This window comes from Cladophialophora yegresii, assembly GCF_000585515.1.
Source record: "Cladophialophora yegresii CBS 114405 chromosome Unknown aczIN-supercont1.1, whole genome shotgun sequence".
NCBI classification, from domain to species: Eukaryota; Fungi; Ascomycota; class Eurotiomycetes; order Chaetothyriales; family Herpotrichiellaceae; genus Cladophialophora; species Cladophialophora yegresii.
This window is the reverse complement of record NW_006913045.1, coordinates 5,316,015-5,337,981: the sequence shown is the minus strand read 5'-3', so window position 1 is coordinate 5,337,981 and position 21,967 is coordinate 5,316,015. Positions and strand designations below refer to the sequence as shown.

The 21,967-nt window shown below is 53.2% G+C and overlaps 9 protein-coding genes across 9 annotated transcripts; 2 read left to right on the top strand and 7 right to left on the bottom strand.

The window, feature by feature from the left end:
* Positions 1-375: 375 nt before the first annotated feature.
* A1O7_01928 (uncharacterized protein) lies at positions 376-2,086 on the top strand (the record flags this gene model as incomplete). The annotated part of the gene is made up of 5 exons (XM_007755964.1): positions 376-579; positions 628-721; positions 772-1,014; positions 1,066-1,314; positions 1,365-2,086. The coding sequence occupies 5 exons, from the start codon at positions 376-378 to the stop codon at positions 2,084-2,086; spliced, it is 1,512 nt and encodes a 503-aa protein (XP_007754154.1).
* A 148-nt stretch (positions 2,087-2,234) lies between these two features.
* A1O7_01927 (uncharacterized protein) lies at positions 2,235-3,905 on the bottom strand (the record flags this gene model as incomplete). Its single annotated transcript, XM_007755963.1, has 1 exon — positions 2,235-3,905. The coding sequence occupies one exon, from the start codon at positions 3,903-3,905 to the stop codon at positions 2,235-2,237; it is 1,671 nt and encodes a 556-aa protein (XP_007754153.1).
* A 1,326-nt stretch (positions 3,906-5,231) lies between these two features.
* A1O7_01926 (uncharacterized protein) lies at positions 5,232-7,325 on the bottom strand (the record flags this gene model as incomplete). The annotated part of the gene is made up of 1 exon (XM_007755962.1): positions 5,232-7,325. One exon carries the CDS (start codon positions 7,323-7,325, stop codon positions 5,232-5,234), a length of 2,094 nt encoding a protein of 697 aa, XP_007754152.1.
* Positions 7,326-7,972: 647 nt separating this feature from the next.
* On the top strand, positions 7,973-9,672 carry A1O7_01925 (uncharacterized protein; the record flags this gene model as incomplete). Its single annotated transcript, XM_007755961.1, has 4 exons — positions 7,973-8,069; positions 8,115-9,275; positions 9,324-9,425; positions 9,476-9,672. 4 exons carry the CDS (start codon positions 7,973-7,975, stop codon positions 9,670-9,672), a joined length of 1,557 nt encoding a protein of 518 aa, XP_007754151.1.
* A 737-nt stretch (positions 9,673-10,409) lies between these two features.
* On the bottom strand, positions 10,410-12,266 carry A1O7_01924 (uncharacterized protein; the record flags this gene model as incomplete). Its single annotated transcript, XM_007755960.1, has 1 exon — positions 10,410-12,266. One exon carries the CDS (start codon positions 12,264-12,266, stop codon positions 10,410-10,412), a length of 1,857 nt encoding a protein of 618 aa, XP_007754150.1.
* A 1,112-nt stretch (positions 12,267-13,378) lies between these two features.
* A1O7_01923 (uncharacterized protein) lies at positions 13,379-14,147 on the bottom strand (the record flags this gene model as incomplete). The annotated part of the gene is made up of 3 exons (XM_007755959.1): positions 13,379-13,539; positions 13,586-13,835; positions 13,890-14,147. The coding sequence occupies 3 exons, from the start codon at positions 14,145-14,147 to the stop codon at positions 13,379-13,381; spliced, it is 669 nt and encodes a 222-aa protein (XP_007754149.1).
* A 405-nt stretch (positions 14,148-14,552) lies between these two features.
* On the bottom strand, positions 14,553-16,241 carry A1O7_01922 (uncharacterized protein; the record flags this gene model as incomplete). The annotated part of the gene is made up of 1 exon (XM_007755958.1): positions 14,553-16,241. One exon carries the CDS (start codon positions 16,239-16,241, stop codon positions 14,553-14,555), a length of 1,689 nt encoding a protein of 562 aa, XP_007754148.1.
* A 1,098-nt stretch (positions 16,242-17,339) lies between these two features.
* On the bottom strand, positions 17,340-17,819 carry A1O7_01921 (uncharacterized protein; the record flags this gene model as incomplete). Its single annotated transcript, XM_007755957.1, has 1 exon — positions 17,340-17,819. A coding segment is annotated over one exon (480 nt), but the record flags the coding sequence as incomplete, so codon positions are not given.
* Positions 17,820-17,936: 117 nt separating this feature from the next.
* On the bottom strand, positions 17,937-21,133 carry A1O7_01920 (uncharacterized protein; the record flags this gene model as incomplete). Its single annotated transcript, XM_007755956.1, has 7 exons — positions 17,937-18,965; positions 19,215-19,594; positions 19,642-19,747; positions 19,794-19,986; positions 20,202-20,569; positions 20,619-20,959; positions 20,983-21,133. 7 exons carry the CDS (start codon positions 21,131-21,133, stop codon positions 17,937-17,939), a joined length of 2,568 nt encoding a protein of 855 aa, XP_007754146.1.
* Between the last annotated feature and the right edge of the window lie 834 nt (positions 21,134-21,967).

Genomic DNA, 21,967 nt, shown 5'->3' with positions numbered 1-21,967 from the left:
TTTGGTGAGCGCAGCAGAATCTAGGCCTGACAATCAGCCTGCCTAGTGCAACATAATGCAGTCCCAAGTCTGACCACGGTTGATCCCCAAGTACTCCGTATTCTGCTAAGGCGATAGAATTGCGGATCCAATCCGGGATTTCGAAGATAAGGCCTAAGCCCAGATAATGCTGCGCCCGACCTATGTCTCTGCATGTGTGGGGTTGATAGCGACTCGCAATGCTCTCGCTCCTTATCGGCATACCCACTTGAACTAGGTTTACTGGGAAATGCTTAGCTGAAGCTTTGAAGAAGCTTCGCCATATAAGAACCCCTAGCTAGACAAGTCTATACTCGCACCTCTGTGCTCACACCATCCGCGCAGCAACTTTTCGATATGACTTCGGAGATCTCAACCAAACAAGCAGACATTGATGTCGACCTCTCCTGCGTGGAAGATGCAGACCGCAAGCTGACGACGGCCTACACCCTCCAACCAGAAACGAAGCAGACCCGTTCTGGCCTGGAGCGGAGATTGATCTGGAAGCAAGACCTACTGATACTTCCTCTCCTGGCGCTGATCTACTTCGTGACCTTCCTGGTATGATTCCCCAATGCCGGATAACTTTCAAGCACTGATCCACAGTAGGACAGAAACAGTTTTGGCAATGGTAGACTTCTCGGATTGCAGAAAGAACTTCGGTTCTCCAACGCGGACTATTCTCACGCGGCGCAGTATTTCTGTCAGTTGCCAACTCTGGTCCGTACTGTGCGGTGCTCTGACGGATTGCAGTTATTGGATACACAATCTGTATGTTTCCAGGTTCAGTCTCGTTGAGGTGGATCCCGCCACATTGGGTTTTGGGTGGTGCCTGCATCACCTTTGGCATATTTCTGTGCGGCATGTCGGCAGCAAAGAGTTATGCTACCGTCGTAGCCACGCGCATACTCATCGGCTGTGCGCAGTCGTTCACGCAGAACTCTGGCGTCTACAACAGCTTCTGGTACACACGGCGGGAGATTGCCACCAGAGGGGGTGAGTCAGAACCTTTCCAGCCCCATGAATCTTCACTGAGGAGTCACGCAGCTCTGATTTTCTCAACGGCAACCCTCTCAGGCGCGTTCAGTGGCTTGATAGCGTATGCGGTCGGGGAGAACTTAGCTCACAGTAGCCGCTCGCCGTGGTCGTGGCTGTTCTTGATTGAAGGAGCCATTGCGATCTTGGTCGGGGTTGTTGTGATCATTCTTCTGCCTCCCTTCCCGGACAGAATGAAGAATGGAGAGAACTGGCTCTTCACCAAGGACGAGATAAGCCTGGTGATGGAGAGAACGTCTAGTACGTGTTGGTCGGAAAGCTTTACCGCGTCAATAGACTGACCATCCTAGGCTGGAACACGACAGGCGCGCGAATCCAGTGGTCCCAAGTTTGGGATTGCCTGAAGGACCCCAAATCATACGCCTTCGCCATGTTCAATGCGACGAGCGGGCTTTGCTTGTCGTCCATTGGAATTTTCCTGCCGACATTCATTCGCGACTTCGGCTTCAGCAACCTCGATGCACAGCTGTTCTCAGTCATCCCGTACGGCTGTGCCTTCTGCACTCTGCTCATCTTGTGCTACATTAGCGATCGGACCAATCTGAAAGGACCCTTCATCATGTTCGGTTTTGCCGTCAATGCCATCGGCTATGCCATGCTGCTCGGGGTCAAGTCCACTGCAGCCAAGGTTGTTGCCACTTGCTTCATAACCAGCGGAATGTATCCAGCCGTTGTCCTTTTCCTCACATGGCTGACAATCAACACGGCTGGGTTCACTAAGCGTGCCACAACGTGGGCGATGGCAGAAATCTTTGGACAGCTGTTCTCAATCATGGGTGCCAACATCTATGACAACGGGCCGAGATACGTGAAAGGCCACGCGACTGCCATGGCGTTCTCGTGGCTTTCGGTGTTGATCGCGGCAGCGTTGATGGTTGTCCTCCACCGTCAGAACAAGAAGCGAGTTGATATCCTGCAGGACTACGCGAGACGAGGGGAGATCCATCCTCACATGAATAGGTCGTTGGAGGATGAAAAGGACTTCCACATCAACTTCAGGTATACTCTTTAATGGCGTTAGGCCGTGCGCCGGTCGGATCAAGAGACCAAGAATGGTGCCCGATCCGTTGACAGAAGTGATACTGACCTGTGGTACGTTCCTGAGAGTGGAGGGGAAAGTCTATTACTAGCATTGGACCGGGTGTTGAGATCGTTAGGTGCTATCCCAACATATCCAGGAAGTTCCAGTCGAGACCTTCAAGATCAATGACCGGATTCTCGGCGCCATGGTTCGGTACGTTGCAATACTTGTCTTCCGCGTAAATTCGTAGCAGATCGTAAACTACTGAAGCACCCATTCTTGTATGGATTGGTGGGGACAGCTTTTTGTCTTCGATATAAAGAAGCCTTCGGAGTGTCTCACATGCCTTATGGTGAGTGTCATCGGGTGTCCCGGAGGTGGTACTCAGTGCCTGGCGAACTCGCTCGACGTCGTCCTGAAGCACTTCCGACTCGGAACTGTAGCCAGAGCGGAGAATCTTGACCAATATGAAAGCACTGTAACACATAGCGTGGCGTATGCATGCCGGTACAATCGATAAGTTTTGGCTGTAACATGATTCGATCAGAACGCTGGCATCTCGTCTGGCGTTGTCGATGAATGCAATGAGCGATGATGAGACGGGCATGTCGTCAAGGAGAGCAAACGACCAGAGCTGTAACCTTGAGCTCAGAAAGGCGATCTTGACGACGTTATCCATACCCTGGAGATGCTGTTGTTCAAGGATTAAAAAGTGTTCTGCCCAGCTCTTTATCGTGTTCAAGCGCTGTTCAGGTTCTAACATGCCGGAAGGAGTTGAGCCGTTGGCACTGATGGCGAGATTCGCTTGCATCAAGACGTGAAAGATGCGGCAGAGCTGCGAGAGCCTTACATTGATTGATCTCTTCTCAAATGCGTTGAGCAAGTGAACGTCGATCAGAATTGATGGAGGCAATCCGCGGATAGCTGAGAGTTTCTGGTTCACGATGAAGCAGGAAAGCCATGTCGTGGTCTTGACTTCTTCTCCGACAGCTCGGGCATTTTCTCGCTCCTCCATTCCATGTTCGTGTAAGTGTGTCTGTGTCGGACGGTGCAATCCGAGGTGGAGAGCCATCTGGGTAGCCAGACAGCAATAGTAATGAGATACATCTTCCATCACCGACGAGACGGGAAATGGCCACATGGACATGATGAGGAGGGCTTGTACCTGTTCAACGGAGCGGGGAAAAGAATAGATGGAATCTGCAAGCATTGCTTTGACCGCTGGGGCAAGTTCGCAGCGGAGTCTCCAGCTGGCCGCAGTAGTGCAAATGACCCAGAACAACAACGGGCTTTTCGTGTAGATGGGGTCCGGTGAGTGAGTTGTCATCTTGAAGGGCAGGTATTGGTGACACCGGGCAAAATAGGTCTTGAAGTGCTCATTGATCTGACCATATGTCAGAGAGACATTGCCAAGGGTGCGATATCCTGTGGACGTTGTCCCTGCCGAGCTGATGGACGGCGCCGGCGGGATCGGCTGAAGATCTGGCATAGGAGGCTCTGCTACGGCGATCGTGTTCACGATGCTAGGCAATTGTGGTGACCAATCATTCAGCGGCAGTGTTTCGTTATGCTCTCGTGTCTGACTCGAAGACCCATTGCTCGGTGATTTCTCCCGCAGAGCTTCCTGCAACTCTTCAATCCTGGATGACATCATCTGAAGCGATTTCGCCCTGGAGGTTCGCTTGAAGGACGCGTCAAAGACACATGGCAGCTTGAGCGCCCGACAACGTGAGCAGCCGGCGGAATCATCCTCCCCGTACTCGCACCGGGCTTTCCATTGCCGGCATTTGGTACAAGCCTTTGCTCTCATAGCGAAGGAGGCCAGTGGAAGGAGTGTGTTCGACGATACCGAGTGCGCAGAGTCGAGATTGCAAAGCAACTGGAACGCAGGCCATCAGCTTTTGAAGTCCGGTGGGGGGAGAGATAGCGACGGTTCGCGAAACGAAATTGATCTGTCCCGTACCTGAGTGACCAGGAAGCGGGGAAGTAGGACACGCTTCTGGATACGGCATGATCAAAGATTCGATTGGGACTGCCACCTGATTCTTGACTTGCCCTGCGAAAGAAGGAGATGGTGCTTGGATCCTGGGGAAGTTGTGTATCCGGGGCCTTCCCCACGTCCGATGCCTGCGGTAGTCGGTTTAGCCCTGCTTGGCATTGCGAGTCGCAATGTGTCGCTGGCCAACGAGACTCAGAAGCGAGCCGCCAACGATTCAAACCACGTACCGATGGACACAAGCTTTGCGGCAAGCGATGCAAGCTTCCTGCTAAACCTCGCCCGCAATTGCGCATCGGTGCGATTGGGCATCAAACACGTCGCGCACCGGTGCTCGATTGATTGCCTTGGTTGTAGTGTGCAAAGCCGCTAACCCACCAGAATCGAAGAGAAAAAACACCTGGCTTGTCCCTTCGCTCTACAATATCCTCCGCAATGGGCCAACTCTGATTGGCGGAGCGAAGCAATCTTCGGGAAAATCTGAAGAGCCTCCACTATGCCTTTTCCGCGGGCGAAGTTTCCATGAGCAGCACAGCGACAGGCGTACAACCCGAGCACATCAGTATCGACACTATTTGATCATGTTCTCTTTGATCCATCCTCTGATGCGCCATGGCAAAAGCTATTAAGCATTCAGCTCAGAGGAGAACCAGCAATTCTCGTCACACCGACATCATGCTTGAGCACTCTTCCGAGCCGTTTGCTGTGCTGTTCATGGCCACTGTCAGTTCACTATCTCAGCGCTGTCATCTGCTTGAGTCTGTTCTCGAGCGTGTTCTTCACCTCACTTGCTGCCTTCGAGTCGCCACAAGTACCCAGACACTGGCAGTTGAACTTTATCGCACGAATTCTCCAGCCCAAGTCTTTCCAAAGTGCATCCAGCAACACGAAGAGGAGGAGAACATTGCATCTTCATTGTGCTCGACCTTCAATCACAGGCTAGGTTCTGGCTTCGGCTCGTCTCAGGCCGGACCCTATCGAACAGCGTCATACCCGGTTGTTTTCTGGCTTCATCGACCGCAACATGCATCGACCTCGCACGACAGCGACAAGATGCTAGGCGGCGCACATTGTAGCATCGCCACATTATGGGACAAGGACTTCCTGGCTATATACAACAGTTTTGCAATCGTGGTAGTGTCACCACTCCACAGACGCTGCGTGCCCGGATATGTCAGCAACTGCCTCTTGCGCTACGTTCGCTTTCCTTTGTCCGGCTGCCTGGTTGAGACTCTGCAATTTCGAGAACAAGCTTGGTCCATATCTCTCATACGTGCTGAGGAGCCCACCCTCCGCGAGCAGCTGTTCTTGAATTCGATCCAGTCGAAAGTCCCACGTCATTCCTTCACAATAGATTTTGCGATTCTTGACATCAATCACAATTTCTTTACCTTCTTGAGCGAGTCGGTAGAACTCGTCGTCCTGAATCCTGATCCCCATCAACCCATTGTTGACCTGGTTTCGCTGATAGATGAAAGCATAGGACTTGGCAACGACAGCTTGGATCCCAGCCTCCAGTAATGCTCTTGGAGCTTGCTCTCGAGAAGATCCACAACCAAAGCTCTTCTCGGCAACAATGATCGTGGCACCTGCCTGGGCACGGTCGTAGAACTCAGGCCGGGTGTAGCAAAATGCACCTCGGGCAACCTCCTCCCGAGTCAGATGAGAATGACATTTATCGGTTGGGATGATACTGTCGGTATCAACATTGTCTCCGAATCGCTGGATACGGCCTTGGATCGACTCGGGAAGCGATGGCGGCTTTCTGTGATCGCCTGCCCTATGTTCATCGAAGCTATCGGTCAAGACAGGAGCGGGTAGCTCAGGTTGGGCATATTTAGGAGACGGCCTCGGCTGTCGGGGTTTGTACTTCCTCATGGCATCAAATTCGGCCATGTCAATCACCCGAAGAATATCTTCCGGGCTCTGTAACGACATCGAGAAACTGGAGATTGCAACAGTTGCCGCCGAACCGATATTCGCGATTGAGCCCGGACCCATCCGATCGCGATAGTTTCTGTTCTGCGACGACAACCAAACTTCGCCTTGGCCGGCTTTGTCGACTCCCATGCCTACGCAGTAGCTGCAACCAACAGGACCAATCACAAATCCAGCCTGCTCATAGACGTCCAACAGCGCCAATTCTTTGAGTCTGCTGACGATGGAGTTCGACCCTGGCGTAAGACGTCGCAGTCCAGGCGCAGCAGGTTTCATACCTTGAGCCATTGCTTCCTTCAGTACCAGTGCTGCAAGGATCAACTCTTCCTCTGTGGTGGTGCAGGCCCCAATGAAGACTCCCTGCAAATTCTGGAGCTTTTCCTCAGCTTCGCTGACTGGGACGACATTGTCTGGAGATGGATACAGCGCGATGAAATGCTCCAGATCCGCCAGGTCGACGTCGAACGACTCCGCGTACTGCGCGGAGGGATCCGGCTGAAAGTACATGCTATCGGACTTGTGTCGTGAATCTCGCCGACGCTGGATGTATTCGAGAGTGATCCCATCTGGAACCACGCAAGCTCCGATGCCACCAAATTCCGTTGTCATGTTCGCAATCGCAAACCTGGCATCGCATGACAAATATTGCAGTCCATCCCCTGTGTACTCGACTAGCCGACCTGCAGCGACGGTATTCCTCCTGAGTTTGCGCATCACACCAAGGATGACATCTTTGCCGCTGACACCTAGGGGCGGCTTGTTGACAAGATTGATGCGGACAATCTCTGGTACCTCGAAATAGGTCTCACCAGTGACAAGCTGCAGGATCATGTCAGTAACGCCGACGCCGATTGCCAGGCTGCCTAGAGCGCCTGCAGATGAGGTATGTGAGTCGGCGCCGATGACGAGCATCCCAGGCTGGCATCGAGAGCGGTAGTATTCTGTGTGCATAATAGTGGTGTTATGGCCCGCATAATTGTCACCGAGGTCCATTTCCTTGGCAATCTGATCACAAGCCTCAATGAGAGACCTCTCATATGCTTGATGATTGACTCTCGGATCCACGACATGATCTCCTGCAAGCCAAAACCTGTCCCGACGACGAATTCCAGGACGGCCCATCCGCTCGTAGCTTTTGTTCATTCCGAACCAAGCAACCTCGGATGACAGGAACCAATCTGGGGCAATGCGAATGACTGTTCCTGGCTCCACAAATGGTACGTCAAGACCCAGGGCATGGTGAACCAGGATCTTTTGACATACAGTCATAGGTTGGCGGACGATGGCATCTGACATGGTCTCTATTGGTGAGGAGCTTGGGGAGCCTCGACAAGCTGAAAACACAGGTTGACTGTAGAATCAGGGCTGAGTGGTTTTTGGAGTGGTTTTTGGACGACTTATCCGATCCTCTGTGTCTTTCAACCCCAGGTTCGATAGGTGGAGGATGCCACTTATGAGACAACGAGGCTGGGCGAAGTCCAATGCCGGGACTCCGTACACCGCGTTCATTCGAGATCCCACATTGCAAAAGGAACTGTTCCCAACGACTCCCCTGGAGATCGAAGCCTCTGTTGCACGAGTCCGAATGCAGCTTCTGTTTAACGAGCCCCACCTGGACCGAGTCTTGACTCCGGTAGATGCAGGTCGTGAACGAGCCGAGATTTCCCTATATTGACGGGAGCCTCTCTGCTATAGCAAACGAATTCCATCTTGAAAAGAGATGGTGCAATTGGCTCTCTTTGGAGCCGCCGGTCAAAGTCCGCGCTGCCTCTCCGGGCCTCACATGACTGCGCCGTTGATCCAGAGACCCAGGCCCGACCTTGCCCCGGACTAGCGCCACGCCAGATTCGCGGAGATAGTTGTTGTATTTGAGTCAATGGGTGCGCGGCGGCTGCATCTTGCGATTTCTGCAGACTGAACAGGAGACTCTTATCAACGTCAAGATGATTAGCGAAGGACGAAACAATCGCCTCCTCGAGAATCGGAAATGTCTCATCATTTGCTGTGTGGTGAGCATGGCCAATTGTCAATATGGCTTTGGTAAGGCATCTCTGAAGTGACCAAATCGAAGGCTAAACATCGCAGATACGGCTGCCGTCGCCGGCTTTCAGGCCATGATCGGTTTCCTGGAAGTCTTCGGCTACAAAGACGACAAAGTCAAGAGCGGATGGAACATCAACACCAAACCTCAACAATTGATCTCCAGCTTTCTCAACGTCGGAACCATAGTCGCGGTGCTCCTCGGTGGCCCTTTCTCGCACAAATTTGGGCGTAAGCCAGCAATCTGGGCGGCTGCGGCTGTTTCGATGGTCGCTTGTGGTGTCCAGGTCGGAGTTAACAGCCTTGCGGGTCTGTACGCTGGCAGAATCCTTCTCGGACTCGGCAATGGGTTTTTCATCCTCTTTTCGAATACGTACACCGTCGAAGTCTCGCCTCCTCAGCACCGCGCTATTCTCGCGTCGTTCTTTGGATTCTGGGTGAATCTGGGCAGCATACTTGGAGCGATTGCGGACAACTATAGCAAGACCCTGGACAGCAAATTGGCGTACCGGATTCCGCTAGCCTCACTGTTCGCGATCCCGGTCCTTCTCAGCGTCTTCGTTTCCTTCGTCCCTGAGTCACCTCGCTGGCTCCTCTTGCACAACAGGCCAGAGGAGGCTCGCCGAGCCCTGAAGGAACTCCGAGGCACTTCGCTGAAGCCAGAGCTGCTCAACGAAGAATTCGTCGAGATGCAAAGAGGCATTGAGCAAGAAAAGGAGATGGCGTCTTCGACCTCAGTCTTCGACATGTTCAAAAGAACGGATCGTCGCCGGACAATTCTTGCTGCAGGAGCAATCGCCTCCCATGCCGCGTCCGGGGTGTGGTTCACCATCTCATACAGCACGTTCTTCTATCAGATGGCCGGCATCAAAAAACCCTTCCAGGCGACGATCCTGCAGAACTGTCTCGGTCTGGTCGGAGCCATGTGTGGCATGTTCCTGATGCACAAGGTCTTCGGTCGTCGTCCAATGCTATTGATTGGGTCCGCTGGATGTGGAATCTGTATGCTTGTGATCGGCTTGCTGAGTCTTGCTGGCCATTCACTCCGTGCTGGTCAGGCACTGGTGGCCTTTGCATTGATGTTCAGCTTCTTCTACAACGGCTTCACAGGGACCATCACGTGGCCGATTGCGGGTGAACTTGTCAGCTCTCGACTCCGTGTCTTCAGTGTCGGGCTCGGGACTGGAATCAACTATTTCTTCAACTGTGAGCGCTGTCAGCATCCAGTTTCAACCATTGACTGACCTTTAGCAGGGTTGATCTCATACTGTACACCGTATTTCCTGAACAAAAACAATCTTAACTGGGGCGCGAAGTATGGATATATCTGGGCAGGTTCCAACGCAGTCGCATTTCGTGAGTATCCACGAATATTTATCTGCCTCCCTGCTGATTTCGAGTTCCAGTGTTCTTTTTCCTGTTGATACCCGAAACCAAAGGGCGCTCTCTCGAGGAAATCGACGAAATGTTCGTCAACAAGGTGCCTCGTCGCCAGTTCAACACCTATCAGTGCCTCTCCTCAGAAAGAGCTCGCGAGATCGCTGAACACCAGTTGGATGATCTTCCAAAGGGCGGAGTAGCAGTCCATACTGAGAAAGTCTGAGTGTGATCAGGATTGATGGAAGCTCCGGAATACTGTACTGAAGGTGCTGGAGCTCGTTCTCATCCACTGCCGGAGCACTGGTACCTACCTACCTTTGCCTTCAAATCGTTCTGCGCGCTTGTACCTAACCGTGTACTGCAGCTATCCCAAGTTCATTACCGAGCCTTCTCGCAAAACCGCTACAGCAACGTTGCGGAGATGTACCTCCCTAGGGACGCATCCTGTAAACGCAGCATGCAAACGCGGAGGATCGTTTTAGCAAGCTGGAAGGGAGCCGTAAGATGCACTCGCCAGGTTTGGAAGCGAAGGCGAACGCGCTGTATCTGGACTGTCGAGGAAGCGAACAACGGTCGAGCTAGTAGCCATAGGTGTTTCGCAGTCTCAAGTTGTTCTGGTATTGCGTGTTGACTGCTCTTCTGGGGTTGATAGACTCGTGCTTTTTCAGTTTGCTGCTCAGCTCTCGATCTCGTAGTCATTACAGGACTTCAAGCTGATCGGCTAGTAAGCAAAGACGCAGGTCTAGGGCTGATATTCCGTTCTCGTCCATGAGATTCCTCGTGGCCGTCGACAAGGGGTCTCTGCGATACAGAGCCTCCGGCGAGACCGCGCCAGCTATTATTCTGCGGAGACGTGTAAATCTAGTGATAGCAGTAGATGCGGTCTGGACATCATCGGAAGCCCGTATGGCCGTGGGAAAACATATGCCTGTAACAAGCTTTTGCATGATTTGATCAATCTCACCCATCAAGTTCATTGTCGCTCTTGAAAAGGACTTTGAGTTTCGTCAAGGCATCGTCGCAGTTTACCTCCATGCTCGTGATCACATCAACGGCTTCCTCCTTTGTCAAAATGAACTGTAGTAAGACCCAGAATTTGAAGGCGTTTCTGTACATGCCCTCAGCCTTCAGTGACTTGTCCTGGGTCTGTGAGCGTATAATTTCCCACAACTGGCGCCATCTTTCCAACGCTCCTTTGACTTGATGGGTAAACTGGCCTCTGGCCAGGGATGACTTCGATCCAGGGCCAAAGTTCGTGGTAGGCAGGTTGAGCGACATGGTCATAATACAGGAATGGACGTAGGTGTACATGACTAGAATATGGTCAGTCATAAGAGTCTTGAGAAACTGGACCGGCGTAGTGGCCTCACAGTGTATCAGAATGAAAAGATCAAATATTGTAAGATCGCAGTTAGTATCTGCCCCTACCACAGGTGCTTCGGCCTCCGATGCATCTCCCTGTGACGAGAGCACTGACGGCGCGGTGGAATTAGGGAGCTTGGCCTTCCCATCGAAGAGCAGGGCGAAAGATTGTGACATTGTCAGTCGCGGCGCAAAGATTGATTCGTCCTGCATGAAAGGGTGTCGTGAGCTGAAAATTGCCTCTTTACAAGGCAGGTCGTTATCGAGTTCGGCCAGCGTGATACGGCAAGGGTAGTTGGAATAGATCCGCATGGCGCAGTCGAGCAAAGCGATTACAGATATCGTGCGGATTTTCGTTTCTTTTTGCAACCAAACGATTTCCGAGATACGGTCAGTCGGCTGATGGCGGGCGCGGTGGAGCTGCATGCTTCGGGCAACATTAATCACATCTCCGAAGCGCGACTGCATCGCTCGTCGCTTCGAGCCACGGGAACCGCCGCCCCAGTATTGCGCAATAACCATCAGATAACCAGCTTGCAGCTCTTGAAAGATATCCCATTCATAATCCGAGTCGGAAACCTTTGCCGTAGATTCGCCCTGTACTGACCGTGTGACTTCGACCTCGAACGAGAAGATCTCCGAATCGAAAACAACCAACTCCGCAACATCCACTAGCTTCCTGGCAGTGAGCCGCTCGGTGTGGTCTTTAGAATACATCGCGCCAATGAAGACAACACTGATGACTAGGCTGACTGGGATGTTGGCCGGATCGAAGGAGGGTTTATGAAGAATGGGACAATTCAAGTGCCAATTGCTGAAGTACAGGGAGATGAATTTGCGGATCTTTTCTCCCGTCAGCAGGAAATGCAGACACACTGTGAGTTCTTGTCTAGCTTTTTCGTCCAAAGCCAGGCACCACAACTTGTTGTAGATCGCCATGGTCAGTGCCGAGACGTACTGCGCTTGGTCGGGAGGCGGTTGCGTTGATGTCGACGCAGTAGAGCCCATCTGCATCTCCGAGGACACTATCGTTGGATCGTACAAATCCAGCTGCAAATCGGAATACGAAGGTGAAGGCATCAGTCCAAACGGTCCTGTCCAGAAGTCTAGATATTGGTCATCGAGCCCAAGCGGAATTTCAAACATGGCCGAGTAGTCAAAAGGGAGCGGGCTTTCGTACTCCAACTTGAGGTGAGCCGATCCGATCTCATCCTCAGGCTCTTCATTCTGTTGGCGGAAGTGCAAGCCTGCTTGCCGGTCATCGCGAGGTGGGAGATTGAAAGCCTCTGTGAAGGTCTCTATACCGCCATTCAACAGTGCTTGGATGGACACGCGGTCGCCAACTGGACCAAACTTATCATTGACTAGATTGGACGTCAGCGTGCTCTGCGAACGAGTATTGATAGCGGGCGGGACGGACTTGGATCTTCGCCTGTGCCTCGTTTCTGACGACATGGAACCTGCTTTTTCTTGCACGGGGCACAGGGATTGCCTCCATCGCAGCGGATCTTGGACGAGATGCACTGTGAGCTCCGTTAGTCCGGTGGCCACCTCGCAACAGGTCCAGAATTCTCACTGTCACACATGCATGAGGGCGACGGCCTTTGGGAATCGAGTTAGGAACATCTCGGTCGCCGCGCCGTTGACAATGACTGTAGTGAGTTTGGAGACGATCCCTCGGGGCTGGTCAGCGGTGGTGAAGCCGCCGAAGGGTGTCGTACGTACTTGCGCGAGAAGTCACGCGAACAGAAGACGCATGAGAAAGGTTTGGCCCCGGTGTCTTCCAAGGCTGTGTCAGTGGCAACGGAGACCGGCCCTGGTGGGTAACTCACGCCTCGTTTGGTGCCGCTTCAAGTGTTCAGCTCGAGAAAACCCCTGCCCGCATGTCGTGCACCGGTAGCGCTTTTCGGGAGTGGGAGACGTAGCGGCGGGAGGTGCAGATTGTTTGACGCATGCTGAAGACAGAAGAGCTTGATTGCGGATGAGATCGTGGAAGCCGTCCATTTCCAGCGTGCCATGAAGTATGCGAAAATGTTTGGATGGAGCGGCAAGTGTAGTTTGATTACGGAGTATTGAGGGGCTGCACGCTTAGATAAGAGCAGCAACACCCCAGCCAAGATTGCGAAACCCTGCGGCTGTCTGACACCAAGGACTTCATGGCCCGAGGTGCGAGGCGGAACAGCCAAGACTGCTTAGAAGGGCGCGACCCCGCGAAAGTGTGCACGCGCGACCCAATGGGCGACGGCGTGTCATCCACTGTCAGCTGGAAACGCGGAGAAATGTACTCCGTACTCCGTACGGAGTATGGCAATAACAATGAATGACCATCTGGAAATACCCCACGTTCGCCTCAACGAAGACCTATCCTCAGCCTCGGCGCTCGTTGAGGAAAGTCATAATCATCCTTGATACCATGACGTTGGACTCGAATCGACGGCCTCCACTTCAGCAATCACATGTTTCTTTATTGGTTACAACCAAAGAATATCTAGGACACCACCATAATCAGAGTTCCCGATCCACACCCCTGAGATCTCACCCCGCACAGAAGACAATCTCGAGAGACTTCATAGACGAGCTCCCCAGTAGCCGACCACAGCCGTCAGCAAGAGAGGCAGCACTGAAGTCGCTGACACGCTTGAAGCCGAGGAAGCAAGGCCGGAGGCAGGAGCCGAGACTTGGCCTGCCACGGGGACGTTCTGCCCAGCACGGTTCTTGACGGTGAATCCTGCGAGACGTCAGCAATAGCTGCGGTGGCAAAGCTTTTACCTTACCTGTGTTGACGGCCCAGGCGATACTGTTGAACTCAATGAGTTGACCAAGTAGTTTGTTGTTCCCACCGACTTCCATCAAATTGAACCCTTGGACCGGCACCAAGTCCGTACCAACCTGCATCTTCCAATACCACAGAATATTGGTACAGCCAGCGGGCATGAGCTTGAGCGTTGTGATGTTGCGCGGTGCCGGTGCATTCAGAACGGAAGCAATGTAAGCTCCCTTGTTGGGAAAGGTGATACTGCCGAGCTACGACATATGTTCAGTATCGTCACACCAGTTCGAGTTTAACCTTGAACTTACAGCGTTGCCTGCAATTGTGTTGATCGAGTCACTTGCCTCGGTGAAACTGTCACTCAGAAGCTCTAGCACCGTCTCGTTGGCAGTGTTGATATCTTTGTGTTCCATGACCGTGATGAACTCGGCCACGATGCTCTCGGCGTCACTTTGAGAGACGCAGGTCGAGTTCGACGAAGCATCTCTCCTGACCTTGGACAGATCAGGTACCGCAGCGACTACCGATGTAAGGGCGATGGAAGCTGTGAACTTAAGGAACCTCATGTTGACAGATAATTCGCGGGCTGAAGTGGACGGCTTGACCGTCCGCTGAGTGTGGCAGATGTGTTTCCAGAACGGCTTGGGCGATCAAACACGAACAACGCAGCCGTGGCATAAACAGCGAACCACAACAATCAGTATATATCTTTGCATAAGTTGATGTCAACAAAGAAAAGAGTTCTGGATGGCTCGTGCTCGTTGCTCTGGAAGTGTCATTGATATCATCCCATCTCGTGCTCGTGCCTTCGGAGACAAAGGGGAAAATCTCCATGACGGAAGATAGCGTCCAGATGCAATCAGATGACAGGGGCTCGTGTCAGGAGTGGCATTTCCTTCACTACGGAGATCGCAAACTGGTTGTCGATGGTAGCACCTGCATGGCATGAATATAGCGGGTCCAGGTTCGAATTATTCGACGTCCGTGCGGCAGAAACACGACGCCTTGACAGGTATGTCCGCCATGGCGACGGCGAAGTCCAGTTGCTGTTTGACAATGCGGGACTCGGCCGCACGGCCCAGCCTTCCCAAACATTCATGGTAACCATGCAAAGCCCAGACATTGTTTGGATGGCGTAGGGCTCGAGGTAGCGTGTCATCAAACCCCAAGTCAGCACTATACACCGCAGCAGCCTCCTCCACAAGGCCTCGTTCGAGAAGGAGTGCTCCATACGCATGCCGCGGAGGCTGCATCCAACCCCAAGGCTCATCATATGGCAGTGAATCATCTAGTGCGATCGCCTGGCGAAGATGTTCGAAGGCGGCGTGAAAGTTGCCCCGTCGGTATTCCAGTTCTCCTTGTAACATCGACCTGGCAATAGCCAAGATGTCCAGACAAACGTTGTTGAAGAGCGTTCGGGTTGACTTTACTCTCTTCATCGCTTCATCGAAGATCATACGCTGCTTGTCTGCTTCTTCGAGCCTCCCTGTTGCTGAAAACGCCATACCTTTAGCATATTGGAACAAGGCTGTGGTTACACAATAGAGGTCCTGATTTTTGGGAAGGGGCAGATCAAGGATGTCCTGCCACAGGCCAAAGCGTATGAGAACATGCGCTCGCATGCCATGGAAGGCTTCCAGCCAGTCCGCCATGGGAGGCGATTCGACACGAAGCAGGTCTTCTGGGACTGTTGCTTCGATCCAATCGGCAGTCTCTAACGCGACTCGAGACTGGCCAGCGAACAATGCAGCATATAGGCGAAAGTGGTAATTGTGGCAGCGGTAAAGCGTATAAAAGTTCAAAGGGCCTGCCCTGGCCAAGAACTTCTCATCAGCCTGTATTGCGTCCATGTTGGAAGCGATTGCCCGACGATAGTCGCCGCATAGAATGTCCAAGTGCGTGGGCATATGTTGCAGGTGGCCAGCATCGGGAACCAATCCTCTCAGACGGTCCGCGATAGGCATGGCAGTCTCCGGAGCGGCTGACATCTCCATGAGGTGGACATAGAGATGTAACAAGCCTGGATGCTGTCGACCACTACTATGACTCAGTGCTCGTTCCAGAACGGTTTTCACCTCAAGCGTGCGTGCTCCAGGAGCAGGCTTGCCCGTGGACAAATCCCACAGCTTCCAAGGTGTGAGGTTCATCAGGGAGTCAGCGTAGAGGACAGCCACATCGAGATCATCAGGGAAAGATGCATAGACCGACCGCATCGCGTCAGCATAGGGTTGGTTCCAGATCGAGCAGTCAACAGCTGGTTGAGCTTGTGGGTATCTGAACTCGAGCGCATCGATTAGGGCCCTCTCAACTGCAGTAGCATTGGCAGCTTCAGCTTTTGCCTTCTCGACCGCGGCATGTGTCCGCTCCACGACAGACTGCAATTCTTTGCCATCGAAGAATTCCCATGGTTTATTGTAGTTTGGTCCGAGGGCGTAGGCCAAGCCCCAAGAAGCCATCGCACAGCCAGGGTCTAGGGCGATGGCCTTCGTGAAACACTCGGCTGATTCTTCATGATTGAACCCGTAGCTCCATGCAAGTCCACGGTTGAACCAGACCTGAGCTTCGGGGCTACTGGTACTAACAGGCCGGTGAAACGAGCCAAGGTCGAAGTACTCCTCGGGGGCACGTATTGCATTCGCCTGGGCAGAAGGTTGGGACATGGCGACGGCTTCTCTTCGCCCAAACTTGTCCTTGCATCCCAGGGTGTCGAGCATAAAACATGCAAAGCCCAGAGTCCAACGTAGGCAGAATAACAACCTGGGCGCGAAACTGTGGGAGGCGTGATGGTGTGTGATGGTTGATGACTCTACGTTCGTACTGTCGGCGTTTCCGAGCTCCGACTGCGCCTTTCATGGCGTGAAGACGACCTTTACTGCTTTTGAATGCCGTCAACAAGAAATTCTTCATGAAGCCCAGTTTGGGTTGCGTGGTCTCGCGAACCTCTTCTATGTAACCAACCATGGCCTAAGGACCTGTGAAAGCGTCGTTAACTCGATGTTTTACAGCTTTATGACCGATCAGCTACGCACTCCCTGTCTTCAACACCTCGGTGACGTCTATATCCAACCTTCTATGTGGCTCTTATGGCATCGGGGAAGTGCATGAGTTCTGACCTTTGAATTCATCGCGGTCCGGCTCTGCTTTCCCCGTCGACACGAACCTCGGGAGATTGTCTGCTGTCGTCGCCGATGAGACCCTCCTGTGCCGTACTGTTCAGCCCCGACAGATGTGCTCTCGAGCTGATGCAACTGCGGCTTTGGCCTGAAGATACAAGAACTGGCTTACGAGCGGATAACCAGACCTGTAACCTGGACCAATGTTACTTGTGGAAGGGACACATCGTATTGCCAGAGTCCATGCTGTCAATTGCGAGACTGCCAGTCCCTCTCAACCGCCTTACACTCGACCCAGAAAACCGTGTCTCTGGCTAGGATCGTCTCACCAGTGCTCACTCCGTGTCCTTTTCGCATTCACACCTCTAAGCCAGAGCGGAACACATGCTATACCTGCGCGTCATCCCTCCCGAAACGCAGCCTTCGAGCACGCCGATTTCCTCGCTATCCCGTCCTGTCGCTTCGATCACTTGCGTTCCTCCACTGTGGGATCTCGCGATCTCCCATTGCCCAAGCGACTAGATGGCTATGAATTACACTTCACTGTGTGGACATTTTCGGACATTTCTTCTGCGCACGGACCTGATTAAACAATGGATAATGACCGACAACTGCTTCACGAATGCAGGAAGCGCCCGTTGATTTTAAAGATGAAAAACAAGGTCTCGCATGTTCTTCTGGTACCTCCTGGATCGAGCGAGCGACGATCGAGCTCTGAAAGCTGCCGTTAAATGGAATGGATTGCCTCACAGCGCAATCAGCTTCCGGTTCGGCCTCTGGATTGTCGGAGTCAATGAACACACGAAGCATCAACTCCAGCTCGCTCACCAGTGCTTCGGCCGTCCTCAAAGTGTCTGGCACAAGGCACTTCAGCAATTTGCCATAACGCCCGCTCACCCCATCTGCCACGCTCTGCCCGTCCGTCGAATTCTGACCCGAGTTCTGCTCAGGGCTCCGAATCCGAATCTTTGTATCGGTGTCAGCCCATGCTACGTTCAAGGACGCGTCTAGGGCATTTTTGCGCCGAGGTAAGCCACTCTCACCCTCGAGGATGCCCAAGTTATACCTGTAGGCTGTGATCAATTTGTTATAGCCAAGCATCCCTCCGCCACAACCATGTACTCGATACAATGTGCAATCACGACTTGACCCATTTCTATACCTTCCATCGAACTTTTGAATTTGGGGTTTTGTGGTGACCATCGTCGCCGAGGTTACATGAACCCTATCATGAACACTTTCTCAATGACTCTCTTTCTGCTTTCTCAGCTCGTTGAGTACCCATTCAACAGCATCTCCAACCAGTTCCGGCTTCCTGAACGGGCTATCGTGCCCCCAATCCATCAACTCCTGGTACAATGCGTTTCCGTGCTGGCCGACCAGATCAACCTGCACCTTTACCATTCCATAGGTATAAAGGCTCCAATCTTCAATGAACTTCTTTGCACCTCTCCTTTCGTCCTCAGTCCCGCCTCCAAGTCGGACACCCTCCTCGTACCCTATCCGATAATCCCTCGCGCTGTTACACCTTATCACGGCCACATTGTCGCCCCGGTAGGCATGATGCTCGAGCTGTCTCCTTTCCGCCAATGACCGCGCACTGGCATGCGTGTCTTCCCGCTTTGTCGCCAGTTTCGTCGCCATCCGACGACTCGCCTCCATGGCGGACGCCCACTCGTCGTCCGTCATGCCTGACTCTTCCCTGAGATGCGTCAACCCCTCCCAGTCGACATCCTTGCATACCGCAACGAGATCGGCGCTTGGGAGTCGCGGCCAAAATGCATATTCGGCCTCCGTGCCCGTATCGTACAATACAATGCCACCAACGACCGCCAGCGGGTTCGAAGGCCGATGCTTCGCGAGCTGAAGATGCAAGAATTCCCGGAGTGGGACTCCTCCGTACGAGTGGCCGATCAATATGTACGGAGGGGGGACATCGATCTTCCCCAGCAGCGCGTCGAGATCATGTGCGGCATCGTGCGCCATCAATGACTCCACATTCGAGGGTAACGTGCTTCGATCATAGCCGGCTCGGTCGTAGAAGAGTGTTCGTGCGAAGCTGCTGAGGTGCTCTTGCACCTTCACATACGTGGCTGCTGGCCCGCCCGCGCCAGTGAACAGAATCACTACTGGCTCCCCTTGGAGACGAGGCGGGCCTGATGCGTGGGCAAACAGCGAGACATCTCGTTCGGGAAGAGGTATGAGCCCTGATATCTCCGATTTGGTCTCCCACGGGTTATTCTTGCGGATCGTGATTGTCGGAGCAGCCTGCTGTTGAGGCTATGGCACTGCTTACACCGGAAGTCCTGCTATGTAGCCTTATGTTCTTCGCGGAAATCTTGGAATGAACAGAGTTTGTCCATCGGGCGGGCACATACAGCTGGTGAAGATCATGCTGAATTAGGAAGGAGACATGCGGCGTAGCTATGCAGCCAAGTTGGATAGTTGTGGTGCAGATAATGTACCCAGTGGTAGCTACAGTCGCCATAAGCAAGACTGACTCGGCTCGAGGCGCTAAACTTTCATCTCCAGCTCAATGATGTCCGTGTTGACAAGACTCTTACCAAGTCTGGCTCTCTCTTCAGCGGAGAGATCCGTGATATTAACAGCGACCTCATCTCCAAACTTCGCGGCAATCTCTTCGAGAGCTAAACCCTTGGTCTCCGGGTAAAACAGGTACATGATAGTCGCTCCAAACAATGGAACGATGATGAAAATGAGGTAGTATTTCCAGCCGATATTGTTGAAAGCAACCGGGGCGCACATGGTGTAGATCAAGCTGAAGGCGAACAGCCCGGAGACGCTGAATCCTGCGCCCTGAGCACGGATCGAAGTGGGGAAGATCTCAGATGAGTAGACATATGAAGAGGCGTCCATTGAGCCGCCGAAGAACGTCACGACTTGGCTAGTCAGTAAGGATCGTTCAAAGCGCCATGGAGAAGCTTACAGAGGTAGAGAAAGAAGACGCCAAACCCGTTGCCTACCCGGTTCTCAGTGCCGCCGTATCTCGCCAAGCAAGCCGTGAAGCCGGCCACGGAGACGGAGCATCCAATCTAGATCTGTCAAATGGTGATATGAAAGTAGGGGATGCCAACATACCTGCCCTACAACCATGATCGGAATACGCCCAATCTTATCCAGCAGCAGCGCGTTGACAAGGTTCATGATCGCGGCCCACGTATCCCACAAGGCGTACAGCATTAACGGCATCGCTCCATAAAGACTGAGGCCATTGTAGAGAAGGACCTGATAATTGTCGATCACGAGGCAGCCGGTGCTCTGGACCAAACCACTGCTGTTTGTTAGCGGACGCACGAGGAACAAGGGCAAGGGGGAAAGGTGATGGAGCAGACGTAGACCACACGAGTGACTATCGTGTGATCCACGATCCACATGTGTGAATAGCCACCTCTGCTTGGCATAGGCTCTCTTAATCGCAAATATCTTCGGACCCCTCATTCCGATGGGACGGGGAGGGCGAGGACGCGGAGGGCTCGTCCAGCTTACAGAAGTAGAAAACCAAAGAGCAAGCGCTTCCTGTATGATTTCCTGGTGAACAGTGAAATCCAACCCTTGAGCCAACCCTGTCTCCAGCCTTGTCGCTTCTCCAAGTCCAACTGCAGGCGGATTTGATAAAGCTCTTCACGAGCGACGGTGTCGTCTTCGTCGTCCGGCTGGTGGTGGAGTCGCTTGAGGATCGCGAAGCCAGCCTCCTGTTGGTCCGTAGCCACTAGATGGCGAGGTGATTCTGGCACCCACCACGACCCGATCAGGAGGCCCAAAGGTGGCACGACCTGAAGGGCTAGGCACAGACGCCACTGAGCGACCTGACTCTCCAAGAAGTAGCAGCCGTAGCCTGTCCATCCCGCAAGACCCTGCGCTGGCATCAGATACAGTCGGATGCGCATTCACGACAATACTCACGTAACCCACGCAAAGGACGAAGCCATGACTGCCGACCATTCTTCCCCGAGAATGAGCTGGGGAAACTTCAGATTGATATAGTGGTGTGATGACGTTGACCATGCCAACACCCATCCCCATCAGGAACCGAGCGACCAGAAACATGGCTATATGGACAGATCCAGCTTGCAGCGCACCGGCCACGATGCAAAGACACGAGGTGATCTGAATGGATCTTTTCCTGCCCACCTTGTCGGCCAGCCATGTTATCAGGTAGCAACCGATGAAACCGCCTCCTGCAAAGAGTCCATTGGTGGCTGACAGAAAGGTTAGCGTGGTGTCAGCGCCCACATGGCCAAGCACTCACCGCCAGTAATCCGCGAACCGTCGCCCGACTTGATGTCGATGTTGAAGTACTGGAAGAAGGACGGGAGGCCTATCACGGCTCCGATGATAGCAGAGTTATATCCATACGTCAATGACCCGAACGTCACGATCAGGACGATCAGAAAATTGTAGTTGGTCGCTGTCTCCATGGTACCGTTTGTGAACGGATGAGTGAGCCCGTGGGTGGATTGGTCTGGGGCGCACTTCCCGACTGGCTCTATATGTGAGCTTTGAGGTACAGCATGCGCTCAGGACATTCTCCAAGCTGAGCGAGCTTCACTCCCTCTTTACCCCGAGACAGGGTATATCAGAAGTCGATATACCTCATTGGTGGACTCTGAGCGGAGTTGGGGTACTCCAGGTGCCGAGAAAATCTGCAGTCAGCATGCACGTTTCGATATGGTGATCTGGATCTGGGGCTCGGGCACGCGCGGCTTTCGAATGCTACCGACCTGCCCCACGATACTGCGTCTCCGCAGATTTGGGGAAGTCGACGTGATATGTGGCTGCATGGAAGCAGACAGAGCGCCAGGACGTAATACCTTTGCCGGCTTGACCGGGGTGAAATGCTTGACAGACGCGATGAACATCAATCTGGAGAAGCTGTAATCTGGCAGGGGTGCTGCTCAAGGCCGACATACGCCGCGCCAATCCTGGACATGGCCATTGAATTGGCTTCTACAGATCAGGACTGGTTGCTGATTGCTAAGTAGCAGCAGCGAAAATACCCGCTAAGGCGCAGCAGGTGGGATTGGCTCGGCTCAAGGCGTGCGCAAGCTGAAGAGCACCCAGCACTGCACTCGGCGAAAGACGGCCGCTGGCAGGTGGCTGGACGATTTCGTCCATCCTGTGTGCACGACCGAAGCACTGGCAGGGTGAGAAAGACAGCAAAGATGTTGGAGTAAAGTTTTAAAGACGGCCGCCATCTTAAATATAAGACATCTCATGCAGGACGCTCGGTGGGAGGCGCGGGAGGGCAGCTG